Source organism: Cydia pomonella, chromosome 22 (assembly GCF_033807575.1).
Source record: "Cydia pomonella isolate Wapato2018A chromosome 22, ilCydPomo1, whole genome shotgun sequence".
In the NCBI taxonomy this organism is placed as follows: Eukaryota; Metazoa; Arthropoda; class Insecta; order Lepidoptera; family Tortricidae; genus Cydia; species Cydia pomonella.
The window spans coordinates 6,828,667-6,847,450 of NC_084724.1; the positions used below are offsets into that span (position 1 = coordinate 6,828,667).

General features: G+C 36.5%; 2 protein-coding genes across 3 annotated transcripts in view; both read right to left on the reverse strand.

The window, feature by feature from the left end:
- Positions 1-105: 105 nt before the first annotated feature.
- On the reverse strand, positions 106-3,067 carry LOC133530090 (peptidyl-prolyl cis-trans isomerase Fkbp12). Its single transcript, XM_061867923.1, has 3 exons — positions 2,870-3,067; positions 1,485-1,645; positions 106-945 (listed from the first exon to the last, which is right to left on the reverse strand). The coding sequence occupies exons 1-3, from the start codon at positions 2,904-2,906 to the stop codon at positions 817-819; spliced, it is 327 nt and encodes a 108-aa protein (XP_061723907.1). The 5' UTR covers positions 2,907-3,067; the 3' UTR covers positions 106-816.
- A 4,072-nt stretch (positions 3,068-7,139) lies between these two features.
- The window catches only part of LOC133530085 (calbindin-32), a 175,314-nt gene continuing 163,669 nt past the window's right edge, over positions 7,140-18,784 (reverse strand). For both annotated transcript variants that reach the window (XM_061867916.1, XM_061867917.1), the window contains one exon: positions 7,140-10,418. In XM_061867916.1, the coding sequence (XP_061723900.1) occupies positions 10,266-10,418 (153 nt within the window). In that variant the 3' untranslated portion in view covers positions 7,140-10,265. The remainder of the gene's footprint in view (positions 10,419-18,784) is intronic.

An 18,784-nucleotide genomic window follows, 5' to 3' on the forward strand; every position in this document is an offset into this window, starting at 1 on the left:
GTCTGTGCCTAAGCACACATACATTCAAGTCTCAATAAGTAGTTACTAACTTCTTCATGCAATCATTAGACAAACGGAGTGTTAATCTAGCAATAAAACGCAATATTTTCGCAATAAATTTATTCTTAGATCATTTTAGAGCTTTACTGAAATAATGTATACATAAACGGCACATGCGTGCACAACCCAACCATCACCAGAAAACATTCCCATTTTGTGCATCAAAAAGGATCTTATACAAAAGAATACAAAGGCATCATCATCTACTGTTCAAAATGCTTCTGGAATGTATTCAAGTGAAATTGTGACTGAATTTTTGAATGGGGCTTGATGCTAGGTTTCTTAGCCTAATTGACTGGACTTATACTAGTGTTTGGCTGAAAATAACCCGAGTGCTAGGTGAAAGTACCCAAGACTCTCCTTTCCAAAAACTACAGGTAGATTCTAGGAATAGTAAAGTAAACCCATGTGGACAAATGACTGTGTTATAAATTATAATTCATGATCAACTGTACCTTACATGATTCACTGTTGTCCATAGCAGTTTAAATTGCACACAGGGAACAGGGAATATATTAAAAACCTGATGGTTTGCAACTGATCTACTGTCCCTGGTTGATTCACTGTTGCCCATAATAGATTAAATTGCACATAAGAATATAGAGAATGGGAAAACCAGAGTACAGGGAACTAGAAAACCTGACGGTTTGCAACTGATCCACTGTCCCTGGGTAATTCACTGTTGCCCACAAGTACAGGTGATATAGCGTAAGAGAGGCTAGGAGTTGTCTTGAGTGTGTCATCTCTTAAGGTGGTTTATTCAAGTTTGAGAAGCTCGACATCGAAGATGAGGGTGGAGTTGGGTGGGATGACGCCGGGGTGGCCCTGCTGGCCGTACGCGTAGTCAGGCGTGCAGGTCAGCTTGGCACGCTCGCCTACTGACATCTGGAATGGAGTATGCTGGATTAGATTGGAGGCAAATTTATTATACTCTCCATTCGGACCTTAAAAGAATGTAACCAAACAGTACCGTGTTGTATGGTATCTCAGACAATGATATAGTTCCACAGATACAAAAAGTTGTATCTCATTGGTGGAATGACTGTATCACATGGTTTGTTTACATTCTTTCAGTATGCTAATAGAATAGGCTGAAAATCATCCGGGACCACTAATAGGTGAAGTGAGGTGTCTCGGTAGATAGTAATGTTTAGACCCAAGGGCCACTTTTTTATTTTACGAGCAAATTAGATTGTACTGATTAGGCGAGGCAATTTCCTCGCACGTAGGCTCGCCCTGTGTGCACTATGCTACTAAAGTTTATAATTTAATTGTGTTATTTCTAAGCAAAAAGTCCCACATTGTCACTTGCCACAAGGATGCTGACAGGTTATTTGTATAAAGATACAAGCAAATCTCATCCTTTTGGGCATCAAAGTGGGACCTTCGACTAAACTTTGACACAATTATCTTTTGTTTCTCACCTTGGCAACACCCTCATCCCAACCCTTGATGACCTCTCCCTTGCCGATCTTGAACTTGAAGGGCTTGCCGCGGTCACGGGACGAGTCAAACTTCTGTCCATTGGTCAGTGTGCCAGTGTAGTGGACCACTACAGTCTGGCCCTTCTTTGGGTATGTGGCCTCTGTAAAATTAAATAATAATTACTTAGTTAGGGACATTACACAGATCGACCTTTATGCCCTGAAATAGTTCAATAGTGCCGTAGGCAAAGCCTGAACTATGGGTACTGTATGACAATATACATACTTATACTCTGTATCTTTAGGTATTTAAATAAAAGTAAACATACACTTTGAACATCAGGTAGTTATTACAATTATTGGTCGAACAACCTGATACAACACTGCCCAGATTTGTCACTGACTTTAACATACATTATTTGATCATGTAATGTGATTTGGCTTAACCTTTTGACCGCCACCGTCGGCTATGGCCGACATCTGAAATACTTGCCAAGGACGCCAACGACGGCTACAGCCGACAGTTTCGCCAATGCAATAGGGACTAACGCGCGACTCCGTAAAGTTCAATTTCGTTTAAATAATCGTGATCGCCTGCGTCCGGGGCACGGCAAATTCCTTCGCTGTCTGGCGTTCAAGAGGTTAAGCAACCATTTGAAGGTAGATTTTGTTTACTTTTTGTTTTAGGAGGTATCAATATTTCAGCACATTTGCACATGCATATGCAGATTAAAAGTGGTAAATAAAAAATAAGATAGTATGTGCAGTATTGCAGAAAGTAAATGGAATCAAGAGTTGAATATAATGTGCTCATAAGGTCTAATTATAGAAACATTCGAGATCTAGGCTAAGATAATAATATATATCAGTTAACATTTACAGACTTCAAAGCCTTTTACACTATTGGAACAACACAACCTTGCACTATTACTAGCTAGGCAATCTGGGTATAGTATATCTATTGTACCTGCCTATAGAAGTAGTAATATTTATAAACTTCAGCTGAGCGTAAGACCTATTTGTACAATATATGTTTAAGCACCAAACTAATTGGAAGTAACTTAGGTGAAGATTAACGATATTTTTGCATCGATAAAACAGCATGTGTTCTAAACTGGAACTCTGGACATGAATAGGTTAAGAACCCGCCTATGGCGGCAGCAAGGCGGCGTCTTAAAGGTCACCTTATGAAAAATATCAATCGATAAAACAAAAAGTTACCATAACAAATACATTATTATTCTTGTATTGTTTTTAACTTAATGATAGTTCTAAATGAATTAAGCACTGATAATTAGTAAAATACAATGACAGGAAAAATCTAATGGCCGTAGATTGGTTAAACGTGGAAAGTAAATAGTTTAATTAGAAGTATATTTGCTTACCGTCGCCAGGGGTGATCGTGTCCACAGTCACTCCCATTATTGTTGTTGTATTTACAATTCAATTACTTATTTCTAAAACCACGCTATAGCAATGCACCGCCTCTCCACGCCTACACGGCCTACGAACGAACAAACACAAGTAACAATCTACGCTACGCTACGCACGGTCGCAAGCCGCTAAAAATAATTAAATTCTAGTCTATGGTGTTCGTGCCATGGCGCCGATTCAAAGGACTGTGATTGGTCCATTGTTTGACGTTTAACCATAGACAAATTGTTTTTTTTAGGCACTCTCTTGTCAATACAATTTTTTGATCTCCAGCCAGTAGCGAACATAAAGCTCATACACATGTGGCTTGTATTATGGTATATGTTGGTGAGATTGATTGGAAACAAATCTATGGATCGTGGGCATTTCTCAGCATTTTTACAATTTAATGTTGTACATAGGTACGCACACGTGTGTGCAGGTTAAAAAACGATCGGCGGCGGCGTTTGCCAAAAATGTTGGCGGCGGCGATGCGTTTATGTGAGAGATTGGGAGTAAGAGACAGGGGACCTAGCGCGAAAACCGAAATTCGCAAACAGCGGGGATTTTTCTCTTTTACTCTCATTAAAACGCAATTATGCCACGAATATTTGGCAACAATTCGGTACTCGGCCTATTCCGGCTACTTTGTCGAATATTCGGTATTCAGCCGAATGTTTCCTAATATTCGGCCGATTATTGAATACCTCTTACACCTACCTAAAAAGTCGAAGATGATGATTAAGAGTAGATCACAGGAGAACTAGGTATCTTTTGAAGCTAGGTAAGAGCAGTCTGAGACTACTGACGAGTACTATCATTGGACATAACACTCACCATAGACATCTTAAGGTAATGGAAATATGTAGAGACTCCCCTTGTCCACACTGGGGTAAGGAGGAGTCTAGCTTACACTTACTAGCAGAATGTTTTATGTGCGCGGCATTGCGATATAATACATTCGGTAGACTTACTAAAAGAAAACGAACTAAGGGACGCCGAACTTAAACATGCCCTTTTGTTCTGCAGGAAAGAAGATTTGAGGAGAATAAATAGTACGGGTATGTCGCTGGGACAGTAACCTGCAGCTCCAACTCCAGGGAATTGGGCTGGATGAACGCAGCACGCGATCCACAGCCCGCCTGGGGGCCTACCGCGAAAACCGAAATTCGCAAATTGCGGGGATGTTTCTTTTACTCTCACTAACACGTAATTAGAGTGACAGAGAAAAATGCCCGCAATTGACGAACTTCCATTTTCGCGGTTATAGCCCTGTTTCCGGGCGGGCTTTCCTACACCTCATCTAAATCTACTACGACCAAGGACTCCGACAAGTCCTAAACAGGCGGTACAATTTTTCGCACTATTTGATTTTGTTTTTTATTTCGAGCGCTCAACTTCTGTGACGTTCACTATAAATCCAGAATTGGTTATTAAATTAGCATGCGTAATGTGTAATTAATTATGTACGTGTGGACGCTTGATGAGATTGACGCCAATTTGATTTTTAATCAAATTGACAATGTGATTGTCTCGTCTGGATGTACAGTTACTTTTGCAGTAAACATAGAATTAGAACACGAAAGCCATAGATTCGGAGCCTGAGGAAGTACAGACCGGAGGAGGAAAAGTGATGGAGAGGCAGATCATGGAATTACGATTTTAGTGTAGGTCGCCCCTCAGGAGGGTACGCGCCGCGACCAGGTGTTGGCCGGGGGCCGGGGAGTTGCTTCTTCGGACTACTTGTGCGAGGTCAAGGTGTACGTTATGATTAACCCCAGGAGATAAAATAAAACAAACATTTACAAATATAAACATTTTATAACAAATATCGTATTTCAACACACAGTGCCAGGCTTGGGAATAACTTAGCCAGATGTCTAAATAAATTCAGTTACAATATAACTTACTCCAACATTCTGCCTTAGCCAGAATTCTTATAATGCCATCTAAATACGTTTATAGCCTTTTCAGACGAGCGTACCGCGAAGTTTGTCAATTGCGGGAATTTTTCTCTGTCACTCTAATTACGTCTTAGTGAGAGTAAAAGAGAAAAATCCCCGCAATTAGCAAATTTCGATTTTCTCGGTAGGCCCCCTGATCCGATGCCTGTTCGATCGTGTGTAAGGTGGTTTACCCGTTAAGGACGTATAAGTGAAAGCGAGCAAGAGATATTTTGGCCAGTTCAAGGTCACGGTCCGGTACGCTCGTCTGTTATAGCTTTTATTTTACAAGTACAGTCGGCCCCAAAAACATCAATCTCGAGTTTTCCTAAGATTTTTGTAGATCCCGTCTAAGTTAGCTTTGCACAGACTTGAAGAAAATAAAGTGAGGTAGTGTCATTATAATAATTTGACATTAATGATGGCAATTCCATACCATGTCATTGGCGGTCCGACTCGTAAGTCTGCTAGTATCTAGCAAAGGTAGATATTTTTAGAGCTAACTGTGCTTAAGTAATTCCTGTCATTGAAGTACATAACACATTTAGTAGCTAGAATACTTAGCTTTAAGCAAATTAAAAATCCTTGGATTAGTACGAGTACAAACTTAAAACATAAATCTTTATCTAGTAAGAAGTAAGAATAAAAATAAGGTAAAAATTTGTATTTTAACTTTTCTAAACTAATCTAGAGTTATTAAAATAGAGAATAATAACTACAGTTTTTTTCTCATAATGAAATTCGCATTGATCTTCTTTTGATGAAAATAAATAGTTGTGGTAATAAATGTTTGTTTTTTTTTTTAATATTTTGAAATCTGCCACTGGACACTGTCAATTATATAAACTTACCATGTGAACTGAGATAAAAACCATTGTTTTGTTTACATTACTATCCAAGGATCTTTTATGAGCTTGACACTAGATATTATTTGTCCTTATCATATCTATTAATATATACTTAGGTATTATGTTGGCGTTTTGTGCATATCATTCCATTCTTAAAGCTAACTATATTTTTGATCACAACGTCTATTTTAACACAGATAATTATTTAGAGCATGCAGCGCCATCTAGGGCGATTAGTTAACACTATAACCGTCAGAGAATGATGAGTGGCGATATTTAAGGTCTTATTATACTAAGCAATCTTCAACCATGTCGAAGTAATGACAGTCATGGACATTCTTGCAAATATACGAACCAGCGTTCATTCGCGAATGAACATGTGACAGCCGTCACTATGCGTGCAAACTTTCGCATAATTTACGAATGTTCGTACGAATACTTCGAATGTTAGTGGCCCGGATACTAAGAAAAAGGGTGCACCATGGGTGCACAGGGGATAGAAAGAGGCAGGGATAGTTAAATTGGGACCTGGAGATTGCGCAGTTTAAGAAGGCCTTTATTTATAAATGTTATGGTTTTGCGTAGCCCCAGTATCATTGAGCGGCGTGCTAAAATTCAAACAATAACGATGTAAAATGGGTTTATATATATATGGCAAAACATGTAAGTACACAAATAGGGATGTGTGAACTAGCAGTTCCCACAACATATATTTTATTGAAATTACACTAGTAAATTACCATTATTAGTGCTCCGTACAAAACTTCGGTTTTGTAAATCGGTAAAAATTGTATTTTTAAATAAAATCTTTTACAATATCCAAGTAAAGTCCTGAATAAGCTACTTGCCACTTATCTGACGACTGAAGTCATCGTTGGCGTTTCAGAATCTTCAAATAAGTTTAACTGGTTGATAAATACTTTTGCAATTTAAGGTAGTTTTATTTGGTGGTTAATTTTTTTGTTAATTAGCTATCCACTACTTTACTCAAACTTTGTGAAACAGGACCCAAGGTACAGTACCCCTAGTGTAACTTTGATCGACATCATAACGTGACGAACGCGTTTGCGTTAAGTTTCATTTTGTATAGGATTTTGAGTTTCCAAAACGTCCCGCTTGGCGCGCTCTTTCGAAATCCAATACAAAATGAGACTAAACGCAAACGCGTACGTCACGTTTGGAAATCGAATTTATTTACACTAGAGGTACAGGTTTTATGTATACATTGCTGATAAAATGACAATTGTTCTTCAAATCGACCGATTTGATCAGAAAATAAATTGGCGTCAATCTCCAATTTAATAACCTAATTTTTAAAAAGGCTCCCGACGTGAATATTAGCGTCATAAATTGGTAGTGATATCGGACTGTATAAAAATATTGCATTTCGTAAATAATTTAATTGATTATTTTAAATTGAGAAACCAGAAGTACACTTGATTAAAAATTACAGTAACAAAATACATACACGTTAACACATTTTTTCAGTTGGTTGCCGGATATCTGTCTTAAACCATCTAATAAATATATCATTGGTAAATAGACATTCTAAACATTCATGTACATATAACACAAATTAAATTATTAATTAATTATACTTAAAACAGACAATTAACATCAACAAACAACAATTAAATACATGTTCTTGTTAATTCTAAATCCATTATTATTTACAAATAAACAACATTAAACAAACACACATTATATTTTACCCAAATACTAAACTGTTGTTTTTAGTACATTTTACAATGGATTCAATTTAACCCTTTTCCAGGCGTAGTACGATTTATCGACCACATACGCGCCATTAGAATTTCAACTTTAGCATTCCGATTTAAGGTTCAAATTAGATTACACTTCCAGGAAATGTTACTTGTCTTCAAATGAATCATCAAAGCTGGATTAATTGGAATATATTTGGCTTTTTTGTGAAAACCTTGTACATTGGTGCGGCCTGGAGAAGGGTTAAACGAATTTATAACACGTTATAAAAAAATGTTTGCAAAGGATGTTTGAAGAATTGAAGATTATACATTAATATCTAAAATATTTTTTTGTAAAAATAATGATAAATTTGCACTTTATTTTAATTTAATAGTGCTGTAATATGTAGGACTTTTATGAAAAACGTTTCATCTATTAGTTAAAAGCTCTTGGAGACTTTTTTCTATTAAAATGTTTTGTGCTTATCAAAAATGTTTTACTAGGTGTTTTCATTAAAAACTTTTAAAATGTTTTATGATATGTAGGAGTACCTTTTTGTAATGATATTTATGGATGTAAAATCTACATTTCCTACAATATGATTTATGAAAATATGTAGGGAAATATTAAATATTTGGCATTTGATTTGGCTTAATATTTTTAATCGTGAGTTAGTTTTCAAGAATTTCAAGAGTTATAAAATAGTTTACATTGAAATAAGGAGATTTTTTCATGGATTACTAACGATAATTGCCACTAGGTACACAAAGTTTTAGAAAGTTTAGTAAAATAATAATTAGTTACTTTATTTACGTCTTCACACAATCTACTTTTTATAAGTTAATTAATTACGTCAACAACCCTGGTAACACTTTCTAAATATAATCGTTCTTCCGCATTTTCCAATTACATTATGTAAAAACCATTTAACCATTTAAGAATATATTGTTAGAATATATATATATTGTTAGAATATTTAGTTTGTTTTGGTAATGTCGTATACATTTGCAAATATAGGTATCTAATTGGTAGGTACAATGCCAAGCAAATTACCTAATGTTGCATTTACATGACAAAGACAATTAGCAAATTATCGATCAAGAGAATATATCTACATCCTTTTCACTCAACCTTATAATTACTGAGCTATAGCCGCGAAAATCGAAGTTCGTCAATTGCGGGCATTTTTCTCTGTCACTCTAATTATGTCATAGTGAGAGTAAAAGATCCCTGCAATTTATGAATTTAGGTTTTCGCGGTAGGCCCCCTGATGTGCCGTCAGAATGTTGACAAAATTGCGAAATGACCACATGGAAAAATTTCGGAAACTCTTTCTGGATACAAATCGTTTCGATTTCCGTAATGAAAGTTTTCTGTGATATTTTCCTGCAATTTCCTAATTCTTTTCGAGCTTTTTGTAAACTTTCTGCTTCTTGCATTATATCTGTATTTATGATTACGGCCTGCTTACTTGTCACCGCCATATAAATGCAACAAAAGATGTAAAACCCAGATGTCAACTATATTTCACTGCGCGAATCATTATCGTAGCGCTACGCGAGTCTCCCGTAGCGTTTAACACATTCACTGCCATCGACAGGGTTCTTTGTTCGTAGGCGCTTTTTGCTACATAAGAACGGTTTTTCTTATGTTATTGGTTACGCTCGTAGCGTGTAGCTTGCTCTTTCAGTAAATGTGTTAAGGTACCCTAAATTAGGCATATGCAGACTTCGAATCAACGTAGGTACTTACGTTCTTAAGTAATGAGGTACGTGAAACTTATATAGATATATCCATTACAGTCTCTATAGTTAGGGTCTAATTTAGGGCGATATGAAATAAAGGGGCTAAAACAAACAAAGCAGAGGGAAATTAGATTGTATAGATATTAATTCCTTGCCATTATTAATATCTTGTTTTTTTTTTTTATATTCTTTCATATTGACCTCGACAGTACTTATGATAAATATGTACAAGGATTTACCTCGTGCATTGTCCAAATATATATTCATACATAAGTTGCACTTGGAAAATTCAACATGTCGACTTATTCCAAAAATCATCAATAATTCTATCATATTAGTCAGTTTTGGAATTATCGAAATTGTGAACTTTTTGGAATTACCCAAATACATCTTAAACCACATATAGCGCGTTTAAATTCACGTGTAGCAAAAAATGCGACAGTATCGCGAATGCACTGAATGGGCTACCGAACGTATATAGCGTATGACCATATTTTTTTTTTAATTATTTAAATACTAATTAGATTTTTATATCAATAACATAAATCAATACAAATTTCTCTGTGTGTGCAACGACAGAGTATAGAAGAAACTATAAATAAAATAACTTTTGAATAAGGTAGTCACCACTTTAAAAAAAAAAACAAAAAGTTTTAAGTACAGAAATTATCTACAGTCCAACGACAAATCCTGCTTGCAGTTCTGCAGGAGAATGAGCACTTGCAAACGAGCTAGACTGGCTAGAAGGGATTCATCAGTACAATGACAAATAGGAAATTTTAACCGTTTAGGGTTCTCTACACGATGGGCCGTCATAGTGTTGTATGACTTATGGCGCGGCGGGATTGCGATGGGATGGCCACGGTGTCGGGTTTTCGTCCGCACATGGGCTATGGGCTAGCGGTGGTGCGCACGCATCTACACGTGACCCATTCCATAGTGCGTGCTCTTAACCATCGCATGGCCATCTCGCTGGGCCGTCGTCTAGAGGAGCCATTAAACAATTAACAGTTGACGCAATCACAAATCGAAGTAAAATCTAACAATCTGTAGACCGCTTAAGTGGGGACCGCTGCTAGAAAATTCGTTCAGAAATCGGGACGGAGTGGCAAACGCGTGCGCGCAAGTTTACGGCGTGGTGACTTCTTCTTCTTGATGGTGCTTAGCAAGTGCTAGAAGGATCATAGTCAACTGTTTCCTGCTGATTTTGCCGTCGCTACTGTATTCGACGCCTTGGAGGATGGTTTCTTCAAACTCTAGGAGGTCTTGGGCGTCGTAATCCTGAAATTTGAGAATTGTATATTTAGTTTTGAATGTTTTGATTATAACGACATCTTTTGGAAATTACCTACATATTTACTTCAAATTATGTTTTAAAATATATTTAAAAAAAAAGCGGCCAAGTGCGAGTCGGACTCGCGCATGAAGGGTTCCGTACCATTTAAGACGTATTAAAAAAAAATCTACTTGCTAGATCTTGTTCAACATTTTACCACTTTGGACACACATTTTACCACTTTGGAACTGTCTCTCGCGCAAACTATTCAGTTTAGAAAAAAATGATGTTAGGAACCTAAATATCATTTTTGAAGACCTATCCATAGATACCCCACACGTATGGGTTTGATGAAAAAATTTTTTTTTAAATTTATTGACGTATTAAAAAAAAACTATTCACTAGATCTCGTTCAAACCAATTTTCGGTGGAAGTTTGCATGGTAATGTATATCATATATTTTTTTTAGATTTTTCATTCTGTTATTTTAGAAGTTACAGGGGGGGGGACACACATTTTTTCACTTTGGAAGTGTCTCTCGCGCAAACTATTCAGTTTAGAAAAAAATGATATTAGAAACCTAAATATCATTTTTGAAGACCTATCCATACATACCCCACACGTATGGGTTTGACGAAAAAAATTTTTTTTTTTAATTTTTATGACGTATTAAAAAAAAACTACTTACTAGATCTCGTTCGAACCAATTTTCGGTGGAAGTTTGCATGGCAATGTATATCATATATTTTTTTTAGATTTTTCATTCTGTTATTTTAGAAGTTACAGGGGGGGGGACACACATTTTTTCACTTTGGAAGTGTCTCTCGCGCAAACTATTCAGTTTAGAAAAAAATGATATTAGAAACCTAAATATCATTTTTGAAGACCTATCCATAGATACCCCACACGTATTGGTTTGATGAAAAAAAAATTTTTTTAAAATTTTTATTACGTATTAAAAAAAAACTACTTACTAGATCTCGTTCGAACCAATTTTCGGTGGAAGTTTGCATGGCAATGTATATCATATATTTTTTTTAGATTTTTCATTCTGTTATTTTAGAAGTTACGGGGGGGGGGGACACACTTTTTACCACTTTGGAAGTGTCTCTCGCGCAAACTTTTCAGTTTAGAAAAAAATGATATTAGAAACCTCAATATCATTTTTAAAGACCTATCCATAGATACCCCACACGTATGAGTTTGATGAAAAAAGATTTTTTGAGTTTCAGTTCTAAGTATGGGGAACCCCCAAAATTTATTGTTTTTTTTTCTATTTTTGTGTGAACATCATAATGCGGTTCATAGAATACATCTACTTACCAAGTTTGAACAGTATAGCTTTTATAGTTTCGGAAAAAAGTGGCTGTGACAGAATCGGACAGACAGACGGACATGACGAATCTATAAGGGTTCCGTTTTTTGCCATTTGGCTACGGAACCCTAAAAATCGTGAAAGATAAAATGCTTTTGAATTCTTTTGATAGAACATAAATGAATAAGGTCATGTCGGGGCAGAGAAGCAGTTTGTTAAGCGCAGTATTTTTCTCGGGTAACAGAAATAATATGAGAATAGGGTTGTTTCCATCTACAAATCTTAGGGCAGAATTGTATCCCAATAAATTCTTTTGGATTATAAGAACATGTTAAACTACTTTTAGGGGACCTGTAATGACCATATTTTTGTAAATATTGAATTTAAAATATCTTTTGGCACACGTCACGTGACCAAACTCGAAAGGTCTTTGAAGATTCTGATGACGTCACAACTCTCGGATTGACACTGTTGACAGTTAGGTTGTAATAGGTGTGGATGAGCTCTGGATATGGAGAAGATCTGATTCTATTATTGTTAAAGACCGTTTCCATAGAAGGAAACGTGTTTCTATGGAGTGATCCAGAACTCACCAAACTTCACTACTGAAAAGTTCACAAATACCTTCGGCTAACTACAATCATAGATAGGGTCGCGGTTCAGGCCACTATGGAGTGAGAATAGGTATCCAAAAATTTAAGGTAGGACGCCAGGATACTATCCTCATCAAGCGCATGACATATCCAAATGAAAATCCCAAATTTATTTAATACACAGTTTATTCCTTAAATATATATGACCCGCTACGGTCAACACGAGTTATTTATTAGTAAATAAGTAATACTAAATACTTCTTAGTGACACCACTATTTCTTGAAATTTACACTAAATACATCATAGACATCTCTGTGTCTACGGACAACAATATCAAAATTTGTCTTCCTAACATAACACTGTCTAAAGTAAAAGTTATGCCCCAACCTCCGGGGATGTTTAGCAGTAAGCAATTGCTCACAGGGATTACAGGTTACCTGTTCAGCATAAAGGGTCCATATTTAACTAAAGGTATATCATAAAAGTCTTAACTTCACGGACACTGCCAAGAAGAACGCTGCCACCGGATGGCACAGCCTTAAAAAACCAGGGTCCAGGAAAAAACCAGGGTCCAGAAAAAAACCAGGGTCCAGAAAAAAACCAGGGTCCAGGAAAAACCCTAAGAACAAAGAAAATGTTCTAGGTTAAAAAAAATTATGTTTTAACACGTTTAGTTTTATAGAAAAATTATATTTTAAACTGAGGCACAGCGCGATTTAAATTACGGCAATGAAGCGATTAAATGACTTACCGGGGTTTATGCCGGGTCCATTATTTCCTATACCAACGACGGCGCCTGCAGACCGCGTGGCAAGACGAAGAGGTGGTTGAAGACATTAGGTTTTGCTGGAAAATCCACATAAAACCCTATATTAACCCATTTGCGAAAGGACACACTACCTCCGCCTTTCCTTCTTTATATATTTAAAAAGTGTGGAAACTCACCAAGTTATGTTAAATTGAAGAGAAAAGATTAGCAGCCGCCATTTTAGGTAGGCTCTAAGGCGCTAAATTATGCACATTTTGGGACGAGCTGTAACAAAATTACATTAACGATTACTAACTTGAATTTACCACAGTTTCAGGAAATAAAACCTTCAAGTAGGTTACATACCCCTAAGATTGATTGCCGAAAGATTTTCTAATATACTTCACATCTTGAAGATCGATCGAACAATGATTTATCAAAATTCCAATCCGAGAAACCACAGACAAACTCATGAATGAAAACCTTCCCAATTCAATGGTTACCACGACTGACCGGTTTGACTCTCGGAATAATTCGAAACATCAACAATAAAAAGAGTTACTCATTTTGGGAAGCTAATAATACGGACTTTATTAATAATTGGAAATTATAAAAAGATAAAAGAACCACAAGTATATGTTTATTGTCGTACAACAAGTGTGACCGACCGTCTGTTACGGAACCATGGACAAAAAAAAAAACCAAATGACATTGACAGCCGTCAGTGTCTACCGCTGAAATAAACAACTGCTCGGTTTTATCGAAATCATACTGTTAATACGTGGTATTTCTATGTTTTAAAATGTATTTCAATTGTGAAATGTATATACCACAACGAAAACAAAGTGCCTGTGTCCTAGCACAACGCAGGAACACGACATGGATGCGCAAAATGCAACGGACTGAACGCACAGACTGACCTACCGCTCCGGTAAGTTTTGTCCACTCAATATAGCTAAAAGCGTATATGTAAAGTTGAAAATATCACTACAGGTCTCAGTCCTTGACTGACCCACTATGACATCCGTGTCGAAGACATTTCAACTACCAAATCTTACCAAAACAAACATACCATTTTCTAACCTATAAAGTACCTATATAATATGCTACTCAGCTGTTTATAACACTGGGTGGATACCCCAAAGTGTTACAGTTCATCTTTAGTTGGGTTAAAAAAAATTTTTTTTTTCAAAAAAAATTTTTTTTAATGATATACGCCCAATAGGAAGTGAACACCTTAACCTACGAAACGTAAATAAGAAACCATAGATAATCTATAAAGAAAACAAGTCTTACAACCAAAGTTATACCTATGACTTGGTGAATGATCAGTTCGACCAAGGAAATCTAACGACTAATTTTGGTTCGAACCTTCTTATTCCTAGTGCGCGCTTTCCTAAACCTAAAAGAAAACGTCAAAGACGGCAACGTTAACAACCTTCCCTTTATTAAAGAAATTGCCTATCACCGACAGTAGTGGGAGTATGTAACAAGCTGCATTCTCTAGCTATTACACAATTCCTAAAATTACAAACAAAAGTTCAGTTACAGTACAGAGTTTAGCGAGAACGTAGTTCCTTTTTCAGTAATTAATAATATTTCATGTAATAGGCCCGTTTAGGGTTTATAAGTAAAGTAAGTTTCTGCAGTTTATTCAGATTATTTAAAGTTTTATGTCTTTATAAGGACACATGAAAGATTAATGTTGGTCCGTGTGCACCCGGTACCAATAAAAACAAAAACATGGAACAAATACCTAGTCTGATGAAAACCAGTTTGTGCCAGGTCGCATTCAGTTTAGTAGGTACGTTCAATATTTAGTTATCACATAGGATATTTTCAAGTGTAAGTATCCAATTGGTGTTAAGACGAGTACCGCTAGGAAGACGGCTCGGCTTCACCAGGACGTACAATGTCTTTTATATGGAAGTTACCTAGAAGTTTTCCTTCTAAGGATTTTAAAGAGTATACAAGAGGACTCAATTTTTTATGAATGACACATTTGTCATAACGGGGCGCTAATTTAGCAGAAAAATGTTTTGCTGCATTTGACAATGGGAAACATCTTTTATAAACGATTTGTCCTTCTTCCAGTTCTACGTGACGCTTCCTCATGTTATAATACCTAGCATTACGTTCATGGGAGGCAATCAACGAGTAACGCACTTTTTGAAATACAGTTTTGAGCTCTTTAAGTCTTTCAGAAAAAGCACCACTGGTATCTAATTCGAGCGCGTTTTGATCTATGGGACCTTCGCTATTATAAAGGGAACCATCTAGAATCATTTGACGACCATGTGTTAAGAAATACGGTGTATTTTTAGTTACTTCGTGACGAGCTGTATTCAATGCACATTGTATTTCCGATACGTTCTTATCCCAGTTACGGTGATCAGAACGCACGTATGAGGCAATGGTTCTTACTAGTTCACGGTTTACTCGTTCCGTTTGATTCGTCTGAGGATGATACCTAGGGTTATAGAAAATATGAGGGACATCATATTTGGACATTAAGTCTCGAAAGTCTTTGGAAGTAAATTGAACACCATTGTCGCAGAATATATATTTAGGAACCCCATGTATAAGAAATATCCCTTTTTCCATACACTTAACGATAGCTTTAGCAGTTATGTTGCGTAGTGGAAACAAAGTCACATACTTACTGAAATAATCAGCACATACGAAGAGATACTGATTTCTCAGATAAGATGGAGGAAAGGGACCAAGAATATCACAAGATATTGCTTCGCCTGGCGACGATATACGTCGTGGATTACCCATCAAACCAGGACGAGCTAAGTTAACAGGTTTATAAGTTTTACAAATTTCACAAGAGTCGACGTATTCCTTCACGTCCTGAAATAAAGTAGGCCAATAATATATGTCGGCTATTTTGGAATGAGTTTTACCCACGCCAAAATGACCTGCTGTAGGATCATCATGACACTTATTTAGGACTTTATTACGATGCTCATAAGGAAGTACCAGCTTCCAGTCAAATTGAGCTGTCAGACGATACTTATTCTTAGAGTAACGGAAAAGTTTATCATTTTCAATTTTAAAGTTGGGAAAGAGAGTAGGTTTTTCAGACACCCGTTTTATAAATAATTTCCCTAACAATACGAGATTCGTAAGGAGATTGAAAATCATCATCTGACCCAGACGACGCAGAAAAGCCTTGCTCATTCAACCGATCTAATAAAGAAGTAATTAATGTTTTCAACAGAAGTACCGCTTCGGTCTCCTGAGGTAACCGTGAAACACGACACAAAAGATATTTGCATCGCGAGGATAGTCTATCAATCGCCGACGCCGTTAAGTCTCCTTTCGCTTCTAAATCTATTTCCTCTACCTTACGTTGGCAGAGCTCCAATTCGGCAACTTCGTTACTTATTAACAAGTCCTGGCACTTCAAACTACCCTTTTTGGCTAAATCTGCAGTCTGTTTTAACGCATGACATAAGCTGGACCGACGCGATACAGGATTAACCGGAAGTCTGCGAATCGCCAGTTCATGTGCCATTTCGTCTTTATGTAAATGTATGATTTTACATCCCGCATTTAGGAAATCCATTTTTTAAGATTGATATTTAATATCAGAAGTAAGTCAGTGTCAAGTTTTGAATTGCAATATTTTAAAGTTAAGTTAAAACTTTATTAGATTTTAACCCTTTTAAAGTATTTTAAAATAGTGAGAAAATTTCTCTTATGTAAGGCTAATTATATAGCGTAGTATAGTTTTATTTATAAGTTGGTTAAATTTATAAGTTTAACCTCCAACTCAAGCAACAATTTAAAACAATAACTTGCAATCCCTTTTACATAAAATAACCTTAATACTAAAATAATGCAAAAATGTTTCACTTGGACATGTCATACTCCATAGGCCACACGTTGGGCATGCCACTGTAATAGGTGTGGATGAGCTCTGGATATGGAGAAGATCTGATTCTATTATTGTTAAAGACCGTTTCCATAGAAGGAAACGTGTTTCTATGGAGTGATCCAGAACTCACCAAACTTCACTACTGAAAAGTTCACAAATACCTTCGGCTAACTACAATCATAGATAGGGTCGCGGTTCAGGCCACTATGGAGTGAGAATAGGTATCCAAAAATTTAAGGTAGGACGCCAGGATACTATCCTCATCAAGCGCATGACATATCCAAATGAAAATCCCAAATTTATTTAATACACAGTTTATTCCTTAAATATATATGACCCGCTACGGTCAACACGAGTTATTTATTAGTAAATAAGTAATACTAAATACTTCTTAGTGACACCACTATTTCTTGAAATTTACACTAAATACATCATAGACATCTCTGTGTCTACGGACAACAATATCAAAATTTGTCTTCCTAACATAACACTGTCTAAAGTAAAAGTTATGCCCCAACCTCCGGGGATGTTTAGCAGTAAGCAATTGCTCACAGGGATTACAGGTTACCTGTTCAGCATAAAGGGTCCATATTTAACTAAAGGTATATCATAAAAGTCTTAACTTCACGGACACTGCCAAGAAGAACGCTGCCACCGGATGGCACAGCCTTAAAAAACCAGGGTCCAGGAAAAAACCAGGGTCCAGAAAAAAACCAGGGTCCAGAAAAAAACCAGGGTCCAGGAAAAACCCTAAGAACAAAGAAAATGTTCTAGGTTAAAAAAAATTATGTTTTAACACGTTTAGTTTTATAGAAAAATTATATTTTAAACTGAGGCACAGCGCGATTTAAATTACGGCAATGAAGCGATTAAATGACTTACCGGGGTTTATGCCGGGTCCATTATTTCCTATACCAACGACGGCGCCTGCAGACCGCGTGGCAAGACGAAGAGGTGGTTGAAGACATTAGGTTTTGCTGGAAAATCCACATAAAACCCTATATTAACCCATTTGCGAAAGGACACACTACCTCCGCCTTTCCTTCTTTATATATTTAAAAAGTGTGGAAACTCACCAAGTTATGTTAAATTGAAGAGAAAAGATTAGCAGCCGCCATTTTAGGTAGGCTCTAAGGCGCTAAATTATGCACATTTTGGGACGAGCTGTAACAAAATTACATTAACGATTACTAACTTGAATTTACCACAGTTTCAGGAAATAAAACCTTCAAGTAGGTTACATACCCCTAAGATTGATTGCCGAAAGATTTTCTAATATACTTCACATCTTGAAGATCGATCGAACAATGATTTATCAAAATTCCAATCCGAGAAACCACAGACAAACTCATGAATGAAAACCTTCCCAATTCAATGGTTACCACGACTGACCGGTTTGACTCTCGGAATAATTCGAAACATCAACAATAAAAAGAGTTACTCATTTTGGGAAGCTAATAATACGGACTTTATTAATAATTGGAAATTATAAAAGATAAAAGAACCACAAGTATATGTTTATTGTCGTACAACAAGTGTGACCGACCGTCTGTTACGGAACCATGGACAAAAAAAAAACCAAATGACATTGACAGCCGTCAGTGTCTACCGCTGAAATAAACAACTGCTCGGTTTTATCGAAATCATACTGTTAATACGTGGTATTTCTATGTTTTAAAATGTATTTCAATTGTGAAATGTATATACCACAACGAAAACAAAGTGCCTGTGTCCTAGCACAACGCAGGAACACGACATGGATGCGCAAAATGCAACGGACTGAACGCACAGACTGACCTACCGCTCCGGTAAGTTTTGTCCACTCAAT